The 17,071-nt window shown below is 58.4% G+C and overlaps 5 protein-coding genes across 5 annotated transcripts; all 5 read left to right on the top strand.

Annotated features, from left to right (window-relative positions):
• Window positions 1-1,048: 1,048 nt before the first annotated feature.
• LMXM_34_3160 (riboflavin kinase/fmn adenylyltransferase-like protein) lies at window positions 1,049-1,600 on the top strand (the record flags this gene model as incomplete). The annotated part of the gene is made up of 1 exon (XM_003879263.1): window positions 1,049-1,600. One exon carries the CDS (start codon window positions 1,049-1,051, stop codon window positions 1,598-1,600), a length of 552 nt encoding a protein of 183 aa, XP_003879312.1.
• Window positions 1,601-3,934: 2,334 nt separating this feature from the next.
• On the top strand, window positions 3,935-5,482 carry LMXM_34_3150 (conserved hypothetical protein; the record flags this gene model as incomplete). The annotated part of the gene is made up of 1 exon (XM_003879262.1): window positions 3,935-5,482. One exon carries the CDS (start codon window positions 3,935-3,937, stop codon window positions 5,480-5,482), a length of 1,548 nt encoding a protein of 515 aa, XP_003879311.1.
• Window positions 5,483-6,486: 1,004 nt separating this feature from the next.
• LMXM_34_3140 (conserved hypothetical protein) lies at window positions 6,487-7,617 on the top strand (the record flags this gene model as incomplete). The annotated part of the gene is made up of 1 exon (XM_003879261.1): window positions 6,487-7,617. One exon carries the CDS (start codon window positions 6,487-6,489, stop codon window positions 7,615-7,617), a length of 1,131 nt encoding a protein of 376 aa, XP_003879310.1.
• A 1,846-nt stretch (window positions 7,618-9,463) lies between these two features.
• LMXM_34_3130 (conserved hypothetical protein) lies at window positions 9,464-9,985 on the top strand (the record flags this gene model as incomplete). The annotated part of the gene is made up of 1 exon (XM_003879260.1): window positions 9,464-9,985. The coding sequence occupies one exon, from the start codon at window positions 9,464-9,466 to the stop codon at window positions 9,983-9,985; it is 522 nt and encodes a 173-aa protein (XP_003879309.1).
• Window positions 9,986-10,844: 859 nt separating this feature from the next.
• LMXM_34_3120 (conserved hypothetical protein) lies at window positions 10,845-16,127 on the top strand (the record flags this gene model as incomplete). The annotated part of the gene is made up of 1 exon (XM_003879259.1): window positions 10,845-16,127. One exon carries the CDS (start codon window positions 10,845-10,847, stop codon window positions 16,125-16,127), a length of 5,283 nt encoding a protein of 1,760 aa, XP_003879308.1.
• Window positions 16,128-17,071: the final 944 nt, after the last annotated feature.

The raw sequence follows: 17,071 nt of genomic DNA, 5'->3' as shown, positions 1-17,071 counted from the left end.
CACACACACGTCTCTGCAAACACGAACAGGCGTCATTTTTTCCATCATCACACTATTCCGTTGCACAAGGCTCTCCCCCAACCGCTCTGTCACCTCACCTCCCTCATTCACCTCACCCGTTCTCCCTGTGTGCGCCCCACAGATTGTTTTGGTCGCCCACTGGACTCTTTCTGAGTCTTGCTTTCGCTCTTGAGCTCTCACCTCTGCCGCTAAGGCACGGTCAACCACATTGGCACCGTCTCTGCGCAGTGGCGAAAGGCCTCACAAGCCGAGAAAGCGAAAGAGGGCGCTCGCGCTTAACGGCTGCGTCAACTTAACAACTTTCTGACACGCCCCTCCCCGCTGAAGGCGACAAGCTGGTAACAATCTTTATGTGTGTGTTTTTTCTGTCAGCCGCAAGGGCGACCTTTATGGAGGCCATAACGACTGACGGATGGGAAAGTGGCAACAGCAAAATCTCCAGCGAGCACGTGCTTGAAATGCAAGTGAGAACGCCTGCCGCCCTGTGCTGTGACGTTCTCCCCCTCTCTGTCCTCAAGACCGCAAGGGTGGCTCTGATTTCCCTCTCTATTCTTTATTTTTCAATCTGTGCTGGTCCTGCCCACCGCCCTCCACCCCGCCGGTTCCGTGTTGGAGGCGGGCCTCTAGCCTATGGCTTCGTGAGTGTACTTCCCCAGAAAACGAATCAAGGGATCTATAGGCTTATACGTGTGTGTCTGCTACACCACGCATCCGGAGGATCTCCGCAGGCATCCACGTGAAGCGGCATCTCCCAGCCGAGGTGGATGCGGTAGGACGCACCCCCGGTCCTGAGAAATTGTGTGCCCCTCCTCCCTTCCCCCCTCCACAACCTCTCTCCCCCGCACAAACTCTCACTACACTTTTATCTCCCTTTCACCGTTTCCGCGGAGGCGTCTCTCCACGCGAGCACCAGGAGAAACGCCCATCCTTTCGTTGGAGGAAGGCCGCCCCTCTCCGCTGCGGCTCTATCCTCTTGACTCTTTTTGGTCGCTCGCTCGACTGCAGCGGTTTTTCCCCGTCATCGTCAATGAAGCCGTGGTTTCTGCGCGGTAGGGTAATTCACGGCTTCGGTCGTGGCGGCACGCAGCTCGGGTACCCCACAGCAAACTTGGAGCTAAGCGAGACGGTTATCGAGTTCCTAAAGTCGCACAATAACCTTGTGCTCTGGGGATGGGGTTGTGTGGAGGCAGCAGAGCCGAACACCGGGGAGGCGCGCGCTGAGGATGCGTCCCCTGCACCGCTTGGGCCTTTTCCGTTTGTGATGTCTATCGGGAACAACCCGCAGTTCAAGAACGTGGACGTCAGTGCGGAGGTGCACTTCCTGCACAAGTTCGACGGCGACTTCTACGGCCGTGTCGTGCGAATCATCACGCTCGAGCGTATCCGCTCGCAATCCGCCTTCACGACACTGGAGGAGCTCATCAAGACGATCGACGGCGATGTGGTGTTTGCCGAGGAGCACTTGAAGATGCCTGAGTGGGTGCCGTACGGGCAGCATGAAATGGTGAACCCTTCCTGTGTGCCGGCGCAGCTGCACGGCGCAGTCGAGGTTCCATCCTTCGGTTTTCTTGAGCTTTAGCGTGAGGACGACACAAGACAGAACCTGCACTGGCGGGAAGCGCTTGAGTGAGAGAGTGCACTTCTCTCTGGGGTGCAGTGAAGGGCTTTTGCACCTGCTCTGTCCATCTGTTGTTTGCCTCTCGTACTCTCTCTTCGTGCCACGCCTTCTTGTCTTGCGCGTGGAGTTGCGCCTCGAGCATTATCACGCCCCCCCATGTTAAGGTTTTTCATTGTTTGCACAGGCCAGTGGGTCATCTCGTACTTACGGTATTTGCCTGTGAACGACTCACTTCTATCGTGCGGAAGAGAGGCAAGAGAGGTGAAGAGAGTGGGACAGCTTCCCTGCAAGTCATCGTGGGACGCGTGTTTTCAGGCGCTCTTCCGGAAAGAATGCCCCACGCGGATTTGTGGCGGCAGAAAGGGGGCGAGAGGACTACACGAAAAGTAGCGTCTGCTCCCCCCCTAGAGGTGGTAATGATGCTAGGTGTCTTGTCACTGGTTGATCTTTCCCACCTTCCCCTTGGCGCCTCTCGCACGCTCTCTCGCCCGTGTCTTATTCCTCATTGGTGTGTGTATCGCGTTGCCGTCGTACGAAGGCGTGGCCCTGCCACACCGATCACGGACGACGCAGCATACCTCAACGTCCCTTTCAAGGCCAACACACATCGAGAACAGGATCGGTTGGTCCCTCTTTTTTCTCCCCCTTTTTTGTTTCCTCCCACCACGCATGTGCGGGCGTGTGCGCCAGTGAGTGTGCCAGCGCGAGAGAGGATCGTGAGGACTGCTGCGCTTCTTTGACGACAGCACCAGCGCCTGACCGACAGAGTGCACGCAGTGACGATGTTTCGCTCGTGGGGCGAGCTGACGAGCTGTGCTAGTGAAGTGTTCGACCTCTTTGCTGAATTTTTGCCAGCGGCCTCTGGGGTGAATGGTGCTGCGCCGTCGCAGGATGCCGCTACCACTGCAGACGTCGGCCTGAGCCGAGTGGGGCTAGAATGCGCCTTCTACGTCTTGTTTGGCCGCTACCCCACTCCGTCGCTGATTGCAGACTGCTTTGCAACGCCGTTGCCGTCAGCGTCACCTGCGCACCGCGCCTCCTCTGCACCGCCGCGTCAGTCACCTCGTGGCGCGCATGGAGACACAGCCGCACATTCGAAATCGAGGTCTTCTTTTGCTCACTCTGACGTCGTGCTGTCGTCTCGCACAGGAGTCAATGGCTTTGTGGAGCGCTCCGCCTATCTGCGCTTCGTCACGCTGTGCGCCGAAGAGGAGGGAGACGGGTTTGTCACGGAGCAGTCGCAAGGGGATGCGGTTGCCGGTGTTGCCGCAGCCGCCTCGTCTGTCGACGGTAAGAGGGCGGCGCAGTTGCAGTGGTGGCGGCAGTTTCAAAGTGTCGCGGGCTCCAAAGGCTTTATTGCGGCTGACGACCTTCTTGGCATTCACCTCCAGGGCCCATTCGCGGATGTGCAAGAGGTCCTTGCGGCCCATTCCCCGATGTGTACTAGCGACATTTTGACTGCATCTCCACCGAAGCCGTCCGGTTCGCGGAAGGCACCTCTTGTGCAGCACATATTCTGGATTCTTGACCGCGATCACGACGGCAGCGTGCGCTTCGAGGACGTGCAACCGTACTTGCAGGAGCGCTGAGCGAGAGGAAGATAGCACAGGCAAGCGGTGTAGAAGGGGCTCAGAGGGAAGGCAAAACAATGCGTGAAGGTCGTTGCGTGGCATCTACCACCCCTCCTTCTCGCCTTGTCTCTGCTGCTTCTTTTACACACTTGCTCGCTGCTATCGCACGCCACAAGTGGCGAAGGAGAATGCGTGTGTGGGTAGGAAAACGAGTGACGGGCACAATACATGCCTACACTCACACACGCTGTCGGGGACTGCTTGAAGCTCTGCGCGACGCTTGGAGCTGAGGAGCACAATACTGCAAGCATGGGCGCAAACTGGCGACGTGTGCCGTGGAGGCAATGTGTCTGATAAGAGGGGGAGAAGAGCTGTTCACCGCCTTTGTTTCGTGTGAAATGTGCGCTCCTGGTGACGCTTCGGTGAAGGCCACTGAAATGGGCAGTGCCTCTGCCGCGTTATGCGACGTCAATGAAGTCGATGCCACCACGTCTGTGGTGGACTGGACTGGTGCCCCCCATCTGATACCGCATCCACTTATTTCTCCCTACTTTAGGGTCGAATTCTTCGTGCTGTGACCCCCCTCTCTTTCCTTGTTTCTGCGTCTCTCTCCTGCTCACTAACGGGCTGCCGCATACCTGCAAGGCGTCGACGCACAAACGAAGAAGGCCAAGGCACCGCCAACTCCAGAGGATCGTCCGATCTCGCCCTCCCCCTCTCCCCGATGCCGACCAAGGAGACGCAGGTGCACTGGTACGACCTTCCGACGCCGCGGCCACCGTGGCGCAATGCAGAGGAGTTGAGGCAGTGCGTGCTTGAAAGCAAGCGGATTGCCGCGCAGATGGCGCGGCAGCAGTGGCGCAGCGTGTGCGGTGTCGTCCCGGTGCTTCCAAGCTCGATTCCTCGTGCCATACCATCGCGTGCTGAGCAGGTCAGCCGCGCCGAGCGTCTGCGCGGCCGTGCGACGCGGGACATTGAGCGCCCAGTGCTCTTCCGCCGCGTCGTGCCGGAACCGCACGCCACACCGCTGCAGGTGGTGAACCTCATCATGGAACACCTGCGTCAACGCCCAGTGCTGACAGCAGAGGCGGCGGAGGTGACAGAGCGTGTGACGCTTCATTTCAGCATGCTGACCCAGTCATCGCAGCAGCGGGAGGAGGGCGGGGCGTCGCGTCCCCGGTGCAATCGCGGCGGGGCCGGGTCTCGTGTTGGCGGTGGGGCAACGGAGTCTATCCTGTCTCAGGTGACGCAGCAAGACGCCACGCGCCTGGCGTTGACGTCTTCGCAGGCGACAATCGGCGCCAGCGGCGGCACGGCGGGGTCTCTGTCCATGGCGCTTCAAGACTCCCTCCTGCTGGACACAGTCGCCGAGTTTTGTGCTGTTCGCGGGTTGGTGTTTCGGCGGCTCTCGCGGGCACATCTTCGAGACATGCGGCACCGCGTCTCGTCAGTGGAGGCCGTACCGCACCGTCGTGTGGTGGTGCTTGCCGATCGCCACGACCCGATCTTTGCAGTGCTGTTTGGGGTGTCGCGCCAAGTGATGCCGGAGCCGTATGTGGTGTCCGCGTTGCAGCTGGACGGTAAGACGCCCGAGTCCATACCGCGCTACCGCAAGGCGGAAGCTCCTGTCACACAAGTGTTCTGCATGGCGCCGGCACCGGTGCCGTGGCGCCGCATCACTACGAATATCTCGGTCTCAACACTGCGAGACGAGTTTGTCGTGGCGGTGATTGAACTTGACGAGGCTGGAGAGACGGCAGATGCAGATAAGAATGGGGATCAAGTCTCGACTCACCGCAGCGGAGCGAAGCGGGGTCGTACCGCGGCTACAAGCGAGGCCGCACTCCCGCGGAGGATGCAACGGCAGCGACCGGTGGATCTACTAGGAGGCGATGAAGAAGAGGGTGAAATGGGCCTCGTTTCTGATGCGGGCGAGGACGGCGATGACGAGGCGGCCATCTTGAACCCAGCTGCCACCCCGACTGTGCCGTCCTCTTCCGCTACGGAGAGGGTGCCACTCGAGCGCCGATGGCTCGCTAGTGCCCCGCTGTTTTCCGGCATGACCCAACTCGCTGAGACGGCTCCCGGTGAGGTGGCGTTGGAGCTGGTGGATCCCACTCGTGGGGCATATGATCCGCTATTGAATCTGCCGCGCTCGGAGGGAGCGGCGCGGAGGCGTGGGTCGCTCCAGCGCGTGTGGTACCGCCGTCTCCTTCCCAAGGGTTCTGCCGACTTTATGGCGCGCATGCACACCTACCAGGCAGACGAGTAGCGACGATGGCAGTGACGCGGCACAACCGCCGTCACGGATCGCACGGCAGCGGCCGGAGAAGAGGTGCTGGGCCAGCGGAAGTGAAGCCGTCGTGTACTCAAAGGCCACTGCTGACGTCGACGTTGTGGCCGCGAATGCGGCGCCTCTATGGAGCTGCTCCCCTCCGACCCTTGTTTCCTACTGCCGTCGTTCCTCTTGGGCTGCGCGTGTGCCAGGGTCACGAACTAAGTCTCAGGTGATGCGCCCCCTGCGAACTTTCACCAACACAGCAAAAGCAAAGAGCTCGCCGAAGTTTGTGGCAAAGCGGAGAAAACAACCAGCAGCAACAGCGAAAGAAAGAGGCGCGCTGGCAGAGGAGCTGAGCAGATTTTTGGGGGTGGGGAAAGGTAGAGGAAGAGAAGGCGGGGGTCTCTGCATCGTGAAGTTCGCTGCTCTTCCTTGCCTCCTTCTTCAGCCTTCCTCCCCCTTCTCTCCCGCAGTACAGTGCGCGTCTGAAAGTTTTTTTTTCTATTGAATCGTTGCTCGTCGCAGACAAGATGGGGACCTTCCTCGGGCGTCACATGATGCATGACAACTAGACTGGATAGAAGAACCAGGTGCGACTTGCCAGATGAAAGGCCTTCTGATGCCTTTCCATGTCTGACTCTTCTCTCTTCGCCCATTTCTCTATGCGCTCTTTTTTTTGCGGGGGGAGGGAGGGTTTCCTCTGTCTTCCACCGTACAGTCTTTTGAATCACGGTGGGCGGGGCGGGAGGAGGCGGTGGACACACTAATCGACGGGGCTGAAAAGTGTAACACAAGTCGACAAGTGCAAGATCGCTGTTGCCATTACAGAACCCTTCACGCGTTTTTCCGGTTTCTGTCGTTTCGTAGTTGTCGCACTAACGTTGGTGTTCACCACGCACGCGAACCCTAGTTGTTCGCTTAGACACACACACACACACACACACACATACACACGCACATACATACGGGTACCATTCACAGTAATCAAGTACGCTGCCATGTCGGGTGAGGGCTCTCCTGTTCTGTTTGACGCTGTCGGCGGCCACAAGTCGGCCATCTTCTATGGTGAAACGACCCACGGCGGCCGCAGCACCCTCCGGAAGAAGACCACGGCATGGGAGATTATGTACTACCTCGCGATGGAGCTCGCCAAGGAGGACGCGCTGGCGCAGCCGCCGAACACGACGCACCCTCGTGGCGACGAAGCGCACGCCAAGTTTGTCCACGCTGCGGGCAAGATGGCCGCATTTGCCTCCACTCTGTTCTCCATTCACTTCCCTGAGAAGTATGTGGCCAAGTCGGCAGCGCTGAAGCCATACACGGAGAACGCAGACGAATGGGTCATCGTGGAAGCCGGCGCGCCGGCCCGCAGTGCTGTTCTTGCACCGCTCTTCAACGAACTCTTCGATGGCGCCGAACAGCTGAAGGGCTTCGATGACAGGTATGACACGGGTATCTGGGGCATCGGCCTTGTCGACGAGACGTCGGGGATGCAGAAGCCGTGCATCATGGACGTCAAGATCGGCTTCATCCGGCACTCACCGCTCACACCAGAGGACAAGGTGGCGCGGATCGCGAAGAAAGATCAAAAGGCGCTGGTGCGGGATACGGCGTTGCGCATCTGCGGTTGCCGGCGGTACATTCGCGCCGCTGCGGACACAGAAGGTGCGACGGCGAGTTGGACGTGCGAGCGCTTTGGCAAAGATATCGGGTATGCCGTGTCCGACGTGCGGGAGCTCAGCGCCTGCCTCAAGATGTTTCTGTCGATTGGCGCGCCACTCGCGGAGACAAACGAAGACGGGCAGCTCGCTTTCCATACCGAGGAGATGGGCGCCGCCACCAGCATAGAAATGGCGCACGTGAAGCAGCGCATACGTTACCTACGCGGTGCAATCCAATCGCTGTTGGACTTCTTTGAAAGTACGCCAGATGGCGCCTTCATTCTCCAGCACATGGCCTTTGTCTCGGCAAGCGTGCTCCTCCTGTATGACGCGGCCGCCTCGCCGGCGACAGCAAAACTGTGCCTCATCGACTTTTCCCGATGTTCGTGGCGCAAGTTTAACTTTGATGAGCTAACCATAGGATTTATCCAGGGTCTCAGAAATCTGGACACGTACCTTTCGTTTTAGCGGCATAATACCCCCTTCACTCTGCCTTTCCTCTCAAGGTGTTTTTTTTACTGTTTGCATTTGCTCGATTCGGTACCTGATCGTGAATCTTATCGTGCCAGCACACGCGCAAAGAGTGAGAGAGGGAGCGACTTCACCGAGTTGCTCTTCTTCTCTCACCGACACGCCTCCTGCTCTTTTCTCTTTTCTTCGCGCTGCGTTCTTCGCATGCATGCTGGTCGTTTCTTCACCTGCTTTGCCATGTTGTGTGCATTTTCCTGTTTTCTGTGCTTTTGGTTTTGTGTTTCATCCGCATCGCCCGTGTGTTTCTCCCCTCTCCTTGTTTGCGTGCGTGTTTGCATGTTTGCGCGTGCTCGCTTCATTTTTTCCCCTGCTCTCGTAACGCTCTTTCTCTCTGTGGTGCGCCGTTGCCCCTGTCGACTCACCTCGACGCTATCGTCGTCTTCGTGTTGCCAAGTACGCAAGCTGCGGGGCGGCACGCGGCCATGGTAGCAGGCGGGGAGGGGGAGGGGGCAAACAACGAAAAGGCGGAAGGGGGCTTCTGAAGGGGCCAGTGATGTATTTCTTTTTTAAAAGTATTATTATTATATATTTTCGTTGCTGCGTTGCTTTCTCTCTGTGTGTGTGTGTGTGCATGTCTCCCCTCCTTGCCCCGACACCGCGTGCCACGCTGACACTCGCGTTTTGTTAGGGTGTTGAACCACGACAGTGACGACGATTAAGAAAAGAAAGCGACATCATTTGTTCTTTTACTTCGCCGTAAGCGTTTTTCGTCGTCTTGTCGGTGGTGCTCAATGTGTGTTCGTGTGTGCGTGGCGATGCCACGTCTGTAACGCAAATTGAAACGGATGAGCAGCGAGAGGGAAACCCACGACGTATATACTGTTGGTGTAAAATGCGTCCCTCGTCGTGTCATGCACGCGCCAGCTGCGCTTAAACGCGGCTCTGTTTCGTAAGCACCTCCGTCTCTTCGCCATCGATGGTGTGCGCTGTCTTTGCGAAGGCCATGCGTTGTGGTATCTCGCTCCTTGTAGCCCTCCTCAAACCCTAGCATTTGTCTTGTCGGGCCTCAACCAGTGCCCATCTAGCTGCTGGATCTTTGTGAGTAGCTACACTGGGGAATGAGAAGGCATGTGGTCAGCCGGCATTGTACACGGGGCACTGAAAGTATATATGTATAATGGTTCGGCACGGTAGTTCTCTCTACTGTTTTCTTCGGTGCTCGCTCAGTATGTGCTTAACTCTCCTTTGCCCTCTGTCTGTGCGTGTGTGTGTGTGCTCAAGGATGGGAGGGGGCACTGGAAGGGGGTGACTGTGGCGGGAACGACTTGTCAGGGAGGAAGGTGATTTTGAAGGTAGGAGTGTGTGAATGGCGCGAATTTGTCAGACGCGGGAGTTCGTCTTGGACGGTCTAGCGCCTGTTCCTCATCCTCTTTCCTTTTTTTTCTTTCTTTTTTTTCCTGTCACTCGGTGGCGATAGCGCGGGTCGCGTTTGGCACACATGCAGACACGAACACGCGCGCCGAAGAATAACGCGACTGCCATACATCAAGCGTCGCGGACTAGCACCCTGTTGCGTACGCTCACTTTATGACTGTGCCCTAGAACTCCCCAGCTACTTTCTCTCGCTTCGTTCTCTCTGCTGCCGTTTCTTTCGTCTATTTCTGTGTGTGCGTGCGTGCGTGTGTGTCGGGGGGGGGTTCACACGCATCGCTCTCTTCAGGGTACAACGGTGTGTGTCCCACGCAGCACACGTACCCGCTCACGCTTACAGAAAGAAACAACGCTCACCACGCGGACAAGTTCACACTCACAGAAACGCACACACTGAGTGGCCGACGAAAAGATGGCCAACATCGACACCCACGATGGCGTTGCACTCGACAAAACGTTGCGACCGAATCAACAGCGCAGCAATGCCGAAGGGGACGGCAGCCACAGCTCGGTGCTCTCTGACATGCACCTTTCTGACGGCTTTCCTCAGGGCGATGCAGAGGGGGAGGATGAGATGGACATCCGCGCCTCGCAGGTGCACATGGAGACACTCTACGTCGACTTGCCGGCGAAGCAGCTGGAGGTCATCATGCATAGTGCCCTTCGGGCCTACAACACACACGTTTTCATCCCGACGCGCACCACCTGGCGTAAGGAGGAAGGCGCGCGCCGAGAGCTAGAGCGGGACGTTGAGCGAACGGCACTGAGCCGCATTGCGGAATACATCAAGAACGAGATCACCACTAAGCTAGGTGGTTGCTGGCACGTCATCTACGGCCACGATTTCGCCACTTTTGTGACGCACAAACGCTTATGCTTTTGCCACTTTCAAATAGAGGGTGCGGACGTGGTTGTGTGGCGTCATGGAGGGTAGACGCAACGGGCCGGAAGTGGCACCTCCTACTTGGCTTTTCCTCCCCCCCCCGCCCCTCCTCCTCGGGAATGTCCTTCTGTTCCCGGCGCCACTCTCCTCCGTGCTGTGCGCCACCCTCTTCTCTCGGGGTTGGTGCCTCCCTTTTTCGTTTGGTGTGATTGCGGTAGTTTGCTGAGGCCACGCGGTGAAGAATGGGTTTGACGTACTCAAGCACGACCGATGTAAACTCTCTTACCCCCTCCCCCACACACACATAAAAAAAAGTACAAGAGCAGACGACAGCAACAGCAGCAGCATCACTGAGAAGCTGCACCGTGCCCACGCGTGTGCGTCCGCTGCCCCGACGCACACCAAAGAAAACAGAAGCGCCAAGCAAAACCGTGTTTTTCGCTTTCTCCGCTGCGTTAGAGGGATGGAAGAGGGGGAGGGGAGGGGAGGAAAGGGCGGTATGGTGGCAAAGGACTGAGAAAGCGTCAAGGCAGCTGACCGGCTTGTCGCTCTCTTTTCTTCTTGCCGCAGCGCACCACCAAGACTCGTATCGACCCATGTGTTCCCTCCCCTTTTTATCTGTGTCCGTTCTCGAGGTCCACCGCACGTACAGCGATGTGCTTGGGTGTGATATTGCGCGTGTGCGGGGGAAGGGGGTGGAAGAAAACGTATCGAGCTTTTCGCGCCCTCCCTGCCTCTCCCCTCCCTCACCTTGCATTTATGATCGTGTCTGCGCCACCACTACCACCACTACGTTGTTCTCCTCTGTCCTTCCTCTGCCCTCACATCTATGCTTCCGTGTGTGTGACCAGTAAGAAAACGTCACCTTTCTTGTGAGGCCTGTCGCAGACGCGAGGGCAACTCTTTCCAGATGCATGCATCGAAGGAAGTCACGATGCCACAGTTGGCGATCGTGCTCGGTGACGAAGTATCTCTTGCTACCCTCCAGCGAGAGTGGGAGGCGTTTCCACAAGGGGTCTCCTATACAGAGTTCCGACAACTGCTTGAACCGCATGCCAGGCAACACCCCAGCCCTGATGCATCGACGAACGCGAGCGTTGCTTTCCTGCATTCATGGACCCAGCCTTGTTGCGGCATCTCTGCCTCCTCGCCACCCGCATCTGTAATCCGACCCGTTCAGCCTCAGCGAGCGCACGCCACTGCTCCAGTGACCCTCGCCTCCGCCGCCTTCGATGACGCCGGTACGAATCGGGAGGCGGAACGAACCCGCCGTATCCGCAGTCGGCAGGAACTAGCTGGGGTCACGACACGCTCCGTCGAACCCCTGAAACACCTCTTCAACCGCGTCAACGTCCACAATCAACAACGCATCACGTGGGAGGACTTCGTGAACTACCTGGTCGCCGAGGCGAGCAATGGCATGACAGGAACGAGGCTCAGCAACAGCACCTTCAATCAGTTTACCTTCTCGCGGCGGCTGCGGAGCCAATCCAAGCACTCACAGAAGCCGCAGAAACCAAAGAAGAGCACCTCCGCCGAGGCACTCACATTCAGGCACTACTGTCGCGGCGTCCAGGATGTCCCTATGGGAGCTCGACCGTCGGCCGACCAAGAGGTTGACGCCGGACTCGGGCGCGCTGCAGTGGGCGTCCGCGAGGCCGAGGATCTCGGCCTCATACGCTTCCTCGACGGCCTGCCTGGACACAAGTCGCTTTTCTTTGCGTCTACCCGAAGCTGCCCTTTCATGCTTTATTCGAAGAAGTCTCTCGAGCGTGTCTACTCGGCACCACCGAATATGCTCCCGGGAGTGATTCCCTCGGCTGTTTGTTACTTGGCTGCGCGCGACCTGTTCGTGTGCTACTCTCCGGACGATCGACTGTTGCGTGGTTGGGGTGCGCTTCTCTCGAACGTCCTCGCGGCCACGACGATCACTCCACTGCAGCTGGAGGGTTTAGTGCTTCGTATCCAGGCGATGCCGCGCGAATCGCCCACCTACGCCGATTACATGGAGACGATCTTCCTCGGCAACAGTCTCGGGCAGGTGCTGCGCGTCACAGCACCTCACCGGCGCAGCGGTGGGACGGAGTTCACAGTGGTGCAGACCTACGCCAACCTTCACACGCGCCAATCCGGCGGCCTTGTGGACTTCTGCGTGTACGGGGCGCACCTGTACTCTTCCGGCTTTGACGGGCGACTCGTGGTGACATCTCTGGTCACGGGGAAGTCATTCGAGCTTGGTAGGGTTGCCAATGAGCACTTGAACACGCTTGTGTACGTCGCAGGGCACGACTGGGTGGTGGCAGCGACCTCGTGTGGGCGCCAGCTGCTTTGGTGGGAGGCGCACTCGCACGGCACCCTGCCTGGCACGCTATTCAACGTGGCCGGCCACGGCGAACACAATGCATGCATCATTGCACTCATTTATATGGCGGCAGCGGACCAGGTGGTGAGTGCTGACTGCGAGAGCGTCGTGAAGGTCTGGGATGCGTCTACGCAGCGGTGTGTGCAGTCGTTCCGGAGCAGTTGCGTACCGCAGCGGCACAAGGGGTCACTTTGCAGTGTGCCGGCGAATGAGGCGAAGGCGTCGTCAGCCAACACGCGCACCGCGGCACACGCCGGCAATCTTGCAGGCCTCTTTGCCAATCTTGGACTGCTTGCCTTGCTGCCGGCTGGTGTGGGGCAGGCGAGCCACATCGGCGGCCCCCAGTGCCACAGCTTGAGTTACTGCGCGTCGACGCAAGAGCTGCTCTGCGGCTTCTCCAACTCCATCGTGTGCTGGGGGTTGCACAGTCGTGACAGGCCGTTCGCGTGTGACGAGGAGGAGGTGTGCTACGATGTGTTCTATGACATTCGGACCCGCACGTTCCTAGTGCAGGGCGCGACGCGGCTTAGCGTGTGGGATGGCGTACACGGATACCGTCGCGGTGTGTTGAGTCAGGTGAAGGAATCCGGGGTATCGAAAGTCGGTGCCGATATCAAGGCGGTATGCATTGACGAGCTTGGCAGCCGCGTGTTTATGTCACTGAGCGATGGGAGCGTTGTGTGGTACATGACGCAGCACCTCGCGGCGGACGCTTCACAATGCACGGCCGCCACGGCAGCAGTCTGGTGGCATGCCAAGTCTTTCGGCTCTGGCGCTGAGGGGGGTGGGCCGCCGCTCGTAGAGCAGATGCACTACTCGTCTATCTCGCGCACTTGGATCGCCATCACTTCCAATGGGACGCTGCTAGTGCGATCGGAGGAAGACAATCAGATGGTGTGCTTTTCGACCACCATTTCCGTTTCTGCGTCGCCTTTGGTCCAACTGCGCGTGTCGGAGGAGCTGGGACTTGTCGCTGTGACTGATGCGCAGCGGACTGTGTACATCTACGACATGCAGGCGTGGATGGACGCACCGGTGACGAAGAGGCTTGCCATGTACGACGGTCTTGTGGACCTGATTTTCCTCGACAGTGCACCAGCTTTGGTGACGGTGCACGCCGGTGGCGTTTGTCAGTGCTGGTCATGCGCGCCGGCGGTGGAGCGGTTCAAACTGTTGAGCGTTTTTTACCATCCGCAGCATCCCACCCCTAAACTTGCTTCAGCCGCCACAGTAGAGGCAGAACGTGCGTGGATGCAGGTAATGGGGCGGATGCACCCTGGCAGCACGGGAGCGATGCGAGGAAAGCCGCACATGCAGTACCCAGCCACGTCCCCGTGCTATCACACAATTGCAGCCACAGCCCCTGGCAGTCACAACATCTTGCAGATGACTGGTTCGAGCGCATCGCCGCTTGGGGTCCTGTTACCTAAACTTGCCTGCTTCTCTCGCAGTGGCTCTGCATCTGTTGCATCACGACCGACAACGCCGGCGCGAGGCGCATCACAGCGCAGCTCGTTATATCCGCTGCGACTGGGGTCAATCCTTGAGGGAACCTCAGCTGATCAGACGCAGGTTTCGGGTGAAGGCACATCGTCCGTCTTGAAGCTCACCATCTCCACGGGAAGGGCAGCCACCGACGCACCGCGAGACACTAGGGCTGGCGATGGCTGGACTGCCACCGCGGCGACTCCGACCGCATCCGTCGAGTTCACCTCCGCGACTTACGACGGGCGGCAGCATCACTTGTTCCTCGGCGACTCTGAGGGTGTCGTGCACACCTATAGCATGTGTCCCGTTCTCCAAGCGTACAAGTTGCCTCGTTGCACCTACGCGAGCCGGCCAGCGTTCTCGCTGACCGCCGCAACGGAATTCACTGGAGCGGATGCCGGCGACGGCTTCGCAGCCCCGAAACTGATGCGGTCGGTGCAAGTGCACTTGAACCAGAGTACTGCAACAGAGCCAGGTGCAGAAGCCCGCCAAGGTTGCACGTATCGCGGCAATATGTCCACAGCGACGCGACGCGACAATGATCAGTGCGGTGTGGTCTGCGTGCGGTGGCTTGACGATCGTGGCGTACTCGCCACCTCTGGCTACGACCACGAGGTGTGGTTCCTCGATTGTGATACGGGAGAAAAGGTTGCCTGCTTGTCGACAGAGCGGCGACTTTCTCGAGCCGATCGCGCCGACCAGCCAGTGACAACTTCCAGGCAACACCACAGGGGGCTGACGCAAGAGTCGACGGTCCTGAGTGGTGTGCTCAACGGACAAAGGGCCGAGGCCGCTAGCACACTGCCATCTCACAGTATCTTCAGCCTGCCCCAGCTACCGCGCTACGATGATTTGAACGACGCCAGCGCCGCTGGCTTTCTCACAGGGGCGTCGCAGCTGTGCTGCTGCACGCACGGCACGAGAAACGAGGACGTGACGGCGACAGAGGAAGGCAGAGAGACCGTGTCACCGGTGCCGTGGGGGAAAGAGGAACATGGCGGGTTGGCTACGTTGCCGAGTACACGATGCACACCGGTGAACTCCCACAGGCCAGCGTCCTCTGTAGGCCAGAGATGCGCGTCTTTCAGCAGCCTCTCTCGCTACTCGACCCCGGAGATGATCGCGACGGTTAGGCACGACGGCGCACCGACAGGGCTGAAGGACGACATACAGGGGCCGAAGGGCGCACCCGGCAGCCTTTTCTTGCGACCCTCATCGCGCTCACCGACAAAGGAGCAAGCGCTTTCAAACGACGTGCCTCGTGGTTGGAGACCCCTCTCACGTCACAACACTTCAATGCTCGCAGGCAACCCCCTCGAGAGGGGCGCGGGCCCGAGAGACACCGCTTCTGCCGCGCTGAGCGCGTCGCGCACCTCCGATCGCGACAATGGTACGCAGATTCACATCTCAGACTGGCAGAAGCGCGACCTGATGGCGATGCGTGAGTCGCGGGGCGTGAAGCCGCACGCGCCAGTGCAGCCTGGCTTGCAAAACACGCTGGTGCACGTGGAAGAGAGCAAGTGGCACAGTGCGGAAACGACGGGGCAGCCCACTCTTTTGGGTCCAGCTGACAGCGTCTCCAGGCATGTGGCGCGAACCGCCACAGCAGCAGCCGCAGCGCTGGCAGCCACAGGCGCTGCAGTCTCACAAACCGAAGCGGCATCTGCGTCGAGTGCCCTAAGCCTGACAACGAATATGGTGGCGTCGAACAACCTCCGAGGCGAAACTGCAGCGAGGGCGGCAGAGACAAGCGGCGACATCGACTCCTTCGGCGTCAAGGAAGACGCGGTACTGATCGAGTCCTGCGGCACTGTGAACAGGCCTTCGTGCAACAGTATCAGCATCGCCGGAGCGCTAACGCTGTGCGTCTCAGGATGCGCGCTGACGGCCTCCGCTGTTGACACGGACAGAAACGCAGCGGCAAGTCAACAGGAGCGGAAGCAGCCGCACCTACCACAAGGAGCACATGGGGGGAGGATCAGATCCAATTCAAAGAGTAGCTCCGCTGTGGTGCGTCACGGGAGCCCTTCACGAGTGCCGCTCACGCAGCCATCGGCTTCAGTACACCAAAAATCTAGTGGCGCACGGACACCTCCCAAGAAGGCCCTCCGGAAAGATGGCAGTGGAGGGCTCACTCCTTCCTCGCTTCTGTTGGGCGTGACGGCGTACTCCCCTTCCCAGAACATGGCAGACCAGACCCAATCGTTTACCTCTGCGAACGCTCTGTGCCTACCGCCTATGCTAGCCTACAGCAACGAGTGTGAGGGTAGGTCAACGTTGGAGATGTACTCTAGTGAACTCCGTCAGTGCCTCCGGCGACCGCGTCGATGGCACGAGACGTAAACACGGTGCGCGTGTGTGTGTGTTGGGAGATGCAGCTGCGATTTTCAGGTGCGTTGCTGCTTGCATTCGCCGCTTCGCACTTTTCTCCTCGTCCTCTCCCCCCTTCTCAGCGTTTACTGTCGTTTGTTCCCTTTTTGGTTTTTTTTTTCCGTGTGGCCATTCCGCTGCTTTTCTCTTTGCCTGTCTCACATGTTTTTTTTTTGCATCCGGAGCGCACTGTGCCACCCCCATCTTCTTTTTTTTCCTCTCTCGCGCGCTCCAACACGCAGAATTCACCGCGGGAGACGCAAGTGTATGCACGTGTGGTTACATATATATGTCTATATATATATATGTATATGCTGAAGATCATGTATACTAGCCATCGCATCAGCACTAGTGTTCTGTGTATATCTGGCAGACGCGTAACTCTTCTTCTCGTTTTTGTTCTCCTCCTTGCATCTCTTGTACATCATGTGTAGCCCATACCCCCCCCCCTCCCTCCTGCGTCCACTCTCGCCTTCGTCGTTTGACCTGTGCCTTATTTCGGCGTGTGTTTCTCCTGTATCTTTTTTTACCTTGTACGACCCTCCTCTTCCTCCGTGACTGCGCCGATGTACATGATTTAATCCAATGCCAGTGTGCCTTGTATTGGATGTTTTTTCGTTCATGGTGCGAGGCACTGGTCATGAAATAAGGGGGCAGTGGGTGAGGAACAGGAGTGGTATAGGCCAGATGCATTACAGCAACGTACAAAGCTACAAGTAAAAAAAAAGAAACCAGCTTCTCCTTTACTTCTGAGGCTGTGCGACGGGCGTCATTCCGCACACGTGCCTGTGTGCGAGTGGGGGAAGCATACTCCGTGAGAGACGTTATTCTTTTTTTTTGTGATGGCTTCACGAAAACACAGTGCACTTTTTCATATCACGGCTTCAGAGTCGCTCCATACTACCATCATCAGCTGG

This window comes from Leishmania mexicana, chromosome 34 (assembly GCF_000234665.1).
Source record: "Leishmania mexicana MHOM/GT/2001/U1103 complete genome, chromosome 34".
In the NCBI taxonomy this organism is placed as follows: domain Eukaryota; phylum Euglenozoa; class Kinetoplastea; order Trypanosomatida; family Trypanosomatidae; genus Leishmania; species Leishmania mexicana.
The sequence above is the reverse complement of the archived record's forward strand: the minus strand, read 5'-3'. Positions and strand labels throughout refer to the sequence as shown.